General features: G+C 39.9%; 1 protein-coding gene across 1 annotated transcript in view; it reads right to left on the bottom strand.

The window, feature by feature from the left end:
- traf7 (TNF receptor-associated factor 7) overlaps positions 1 to 4,635 on the bottom strand; it is a 12,622-nt gene that overhangs the window by 2,823 nt on the left and 5,164 nt on the right. Inside the window, exons 10-21 of the mRNA XM_016441522.1 lie at positions 4,602 to 4,635; positions 4,266 to 4,483; positions 4,099 to 4,172; positions 3,955 to 4,003; positions 3,741 to 3,868; positions 3,565 to 3,647; positions 3,236 to 3,275; positions 3,024 to 3,140; positions 2,484 to 2,615; positions 889 to 960; positions 647 to 778; positions 444 to 563 (exon numbers count right to left, since the gene is read on the bottom strand). Of these exons, the coding sequence (XP_016297008.1) occupies positions 444 to 563; positions 647 to 778; positions 889 to 960; positions 2,484 to 2,615; positions 3,024 to 3,140; positions 3,236 to 3,275; positions 3,565 to 3,647; positions 3,741 to 3,868; positions 3,955 to 4,003; positions 4,099 to 4,172; positions 4,266 to 4,483; positions 4,602 to 4,635 (1,199 nt within the window). The remainder of the gene's footprint in view (positions 1 to 443; positions 564 to 646; positions 779 to 888; positions 961 to 2,483; positions 2,616 to 3,023; positions 3,141 to 3,235; positions 3,276 to 3,564; positions 3,648 to 3,740; positions 3,869 to 3,954; positions 4,004 to 4,098; positions 4,173 to 4,265; positions 4,484 to 4,601) is intronic.

Raw genomic sequence — 4,635 nt, 5'->3', positions numbered from 1 at the left:
ACAAGAAAATTCTCGGCTTTAGAGAAGAGGAAGAGAAAACTAGAGGTGCACGTAAAAATCTGTTCATATATGAAGGACCTTAATGATGCTGAAAATTCATCATCACAGAAATAATCACAGAAATAAATTACATTTTAAAATATAAAACAGTTAAAACTGTAATAATATTTCACAATATTGATTTTAGCAAATGGCTGCAATATAACAAAGAGTGAAAAATTTAAGGGGGTCTGAATACTTTCCGTACCCACTGTATTTGATCAAATAAATGCAGACTCTGTGAGCATTAAGAGACTTCTTTCAAAAACATTGTTTAAGTCTTACCGACCACAAACGTTTGAACATTTGTGTACACATCATTTAAAGTACAAAGAGGTAGCCCATATCTTGGCAAGCTACAGTTTGAAAGCAGCATCCCCGAACTCATTGTGCGAGTCTCTGACCTTTACAGTGCTGTCTACAGCTCCAGAGAAGAGTCTTCCTCTGGACACGGCGAGTGCCGTCACGCTGCCCTGGTGCCGCAGCAGAGTCTGGGTGCAGATCATGTTGTCCATGCTCCACACCTGCACAGGTACAACAATCAGTGCCCAAAAGAGGTGGCACAAATCCCCATACTTCATACCCCAAACCCAAGCCTTGTCCTTACCCTAAGGGAGCGATCATAGGAGGCACTGAACACTTTGGTCTGATCGGGGGTTGAGATGACGGCCAGGGCATACACTGTGCCCACGTGGCCCGTCAGCGTCCGCACCTGCTCTTTGGACTCAATGTCCCAAACCTTATTCACAGGGAAAGAGGAGAAATCACAATTTTAACAATGTCCTGACATTTTCAGGTTTCCATGATCATTTAAAGCTCTGCAGGGCGTAAGAGATTAATACTACTCACATGAATAAGGTTCTCGTAGGTGCCACAAACTATATGGTGATTGGTGACTGCAATGGAGTATTCAATAATATCCTCTGCTTCTCAATCGGGCTCAAACTGATAAGTGATATTAACGACGCCATTGTTTACAATACAACAGCACATGCTGCTGAGGTGAGGGGCGGGACGATTAGACGCGCACTAGAGACGGTTTAGCCAATCACAACACACTGGGCTAGCTAACCAATCAGAGCCCATCGCCTATTTCTGAGGGAGGGGCTTCATAAAAGGAGGAAATGATCAGTGCGTTTCTCAGAGAAGGGACAGAGCTGTGTGGAATAAAGGTAAATTATGTGAAAAATAATGTGTTTTTTTAAAAACGAAGCATTAACACATGTTAGACTGCACCCCATAAACAATTAAGCCTAGAAAAAAAAACTGTGAACCCCCCCCTTTAAAAGAATGTCCAAAAAAATAAATAAATACATATTTATATATATACTAACCAATTAGAGAAGTCATTGTTTCCATGAAAATGAAATGAGAAGAGTGCAAAAAAAGTGGAACGTGAATGATGTAATCGAGTCAGTCTCCCTACACTCTCAATTTAAAACTTGAATATTTGTATACATTTCAATATTCAACAATATATTTTGTATTCTGTACTCGTGATCAATGACTATAAGTTAATAGTTTATATTGCACAACATTTTTATTGCATCTTTCACAATGCTTTTACGGGCTGTGTAGCTCATTACCATCTGTCACACTGTTTTTTTTTTTTTTTAACCTTTTTTCCCTTCATTTTTCAAAAAGTACTTTTTGTTCAAATTAAAGGTTGTAATGTGATTAATCTCAGAGTTATTTTGTTTGGTTCATTACTTTAACTCTCTATAATTATTTTTTTAAATCACTATGGAAGCAATGAATGAGAATTAGTCCACATAGTTTGCTAAAATAGCGGTGGTCACTGTTGCACTCTACAGTGATGGAGGAGCGTTTCTATTTATTTGTTCTCTCTCTGTGAGCATTTGTAGCAGTCTGTAGTCAGCTTCCTGTCAGAGATCTCTGGTAGTGACGATTCTCTCCGGCCACTCCGTGATCAGCAGAGTTTACACGTCACGTTTTGGTAACGGTACTGTACCGAGCCGTACCGTGCCGTACCATGCAGTGGAAAAACGCCAATAATTAGGCAACTTGAGACAACAAGCAGCTTTGGTCGGTCTTATCTGGTTTTACAAACAACTCAGAGAACTGCTCTCTTTTTACCAGTTAAGACTGAAAAGTAAAGGAACTAATGAAAACAGCTTCAAATCTGAAACTCTAATGTAACTGTTTCAAGATTATTTTTATAATATATATATATATATATATATATATAAATAAATAAATAAATAAATAAACAGGGCCATTTAAAAATGAGGACAGAATCACGGAATACATTACGCTATATACCTTAATTTTTAAGATGCTGCAAGGAGTATGTAAACTTATGAGAAAAGGGATATGTAAACTTATGAGCATGACTGGATAAGAAAGCGGACCATCATTATTCAACATGTATATGGTCCTTTATGATGAAATCTGGGCGTTCCTGAAGCAGTTCAAAGTTTAACACTTCTAACCTTTATGGTTTGATAAGACCCGCTGTACAGATGATTCTGAGAAGCGACCAGAGCTCGAACCCAGTGATTCAAACCAGTTAGTTCCTTCTTTAGCTTCAGCTCTGTGCCCACAATATCCCACACCTACAGAGGGAGAGAGAATGAGAGGGAAAGAGCTCCAATCACTTGAAGAACACTTAGAATTGGTAAACTGGAACGTCCCAGGGAGATGAGATCATTCTACTTTTAAGCCTCCACTTCCTCATTCCTCCCACACATCACCATGGTGATACGAGCTCAGCATGTGCTCTTCAGACGGACTCTCAGAGCCAAGTGGATCTAATTCTGCTCCACTCGTGCCTCAGTAACTTAAGTCTGTGCTTTTCTCTACTCTGCTGGAGCACCGATCGCATCCTCCACATCACTTTAGGAAAACCGTACACAGCTAACGTGCACATCAGCAAATGGGGCAGAATAAAGCTCAATATTAGCTGCTTGATTGGGCTTGTGTCTGTAGACACGCACATCATCTCTTCAACAGACGCCACTGACCTTAATGGCTTTGAGAGAGCCGCTGAATAGCATGTTGTGTGAGGACACCAGAGTGCACACTGGGTTGTCATGTGCCCGGATGGTGTTCACTTTCTGCAGGGTCTGAATATCCCAAACCTGTAGGAGAACAAGCACATGTCCGCATTAGATGCACATTGACCATGTCATGAACAGTATGATTCCTCTGAAAAATGTATTTCAGGAACACTCACAATAATGGTGCAGTCAGCTGAGCCACTGTAAAGCTTGTTTCTGCAACAGAAAGGAGAAAAGAACATGAAAAGACATCTGCAACCCATTTTACTTTCACAATCCCTTCCATTGTCAATTTGTTCATTTATTTTTTTTATTTTTACAGTTCATTTGTGTAATTTTTTTTGATAAACCTGAAATAAAAAATAAAATTAAAAAAAATAATACTTCTTGAACACCTAAACATTTATTTGTAACATTGCTCATATTTATAACAATTAACAATATATTTATATATTTTTTATTTGTTTAAATATTCATGTCAGTTCAAAACCCTCAAAATGCTTACCCCTGAATGCACAATGCCAACACTATGCCATCATGGCCCTCAAGGGTCTTCTGGCACTTATATGTGGTGCATGTGTCCCAAACCTATGTGGAGCATAGAAGTACAGACAATTTATACAAATGAAGAGGGATGCACATAAACCAAAGCAACAGAAAGCTGATGGGAGGTTAAATTACCTTGATGGACTTATCTGATGACCCACTAAAGAGAAGATCACCAGTAGAGTAGACACACAAACACCACACTGGACCCTGGTGTCCCACAAAAGTACCCTTGCATTTGAAGATCTGCTGGGGGTCGTAGGCTACAAAACATTTCATACAGTCAGACAATGACATATCTCATTATCCTCACAGAAAGTAGGAGTATAAACGAGGAAGAGACACTCACAGCCCAGTATACCCATATTGAGCCTGGCATTGATGTGAGACAGTTCATCCTGCAAAAGGAGGGATGGGTTAGAAGGCTCTTAATACTAAATCACCACAGTTGTACATCTTGATTTGGTGAAAACCAGAGTGAAAATAGACAAACATTCAGCATGGAAGCATCTCGTCTGAACTCCATCAGATCTTCACTGAGTTTACTCTGGTTCTCATCCAGCACATCTGCCATATTAGCACAAGAAAAGCCCAACAAAATGAACATTCATGCATGTTTTGGCCTAAAAACTGCAAGTAGTTACGAGTTAGTTTCCTCACCGAACTTGAGTTCCAAGTTCTTCTCCAGCTGGTCTAGTTTCTCAGAGAGTTTGCCCAGCATGGAGCGCAGGAACGAGATGTCCTGGTCCTTCTGCGCCAGTGTCACCTGCATCTCATGGAATCTGTCATCCGTCTGCTGGAGAAACTCCTTCAGCCCCTCGAACTTACACACCTCCAGGTGCGTCTCATACGTGTCCTGATTCCCGATGAAGGTGCAACTGAAGTCGGAGGAGATACATTTTTTTAAAAAAGGTTAAAGGTTAAAAGATAAAAAGGTTTTATGTCCTCATATATGGAACTGAAGGAAAGATTGTTAGCTTTTCCAAACATCCATACCCATATTTAGAGTGAGGGCACTTAATGTGTTCAC

Source organism: Sinocyclocheilus anshuiensis, unplaced genomic scaffold (genome assembly GCF_001515605.1).
Source record: "Sinocyclocheilus anshuiensis isolate Anshui unplaced genomic scaffold, SAMN03320099.WGS_v1.1 scaffold419, whole genome shotgun sequence".
NCBI classification, from domain to species: domain Eukaryota; kingdom Metazoa; phylum Chordata; class Actinopteri; order Cypriniformes; family Cyprinidae; genus Sinocyclocheilus; species Sinocyclocheilus anshuiensis.
The sequence above is the reverse complement of the archived record's forward strand: the minus strand, read 5'-3'. Positions and strand labels throughout refer to the sequence as shown.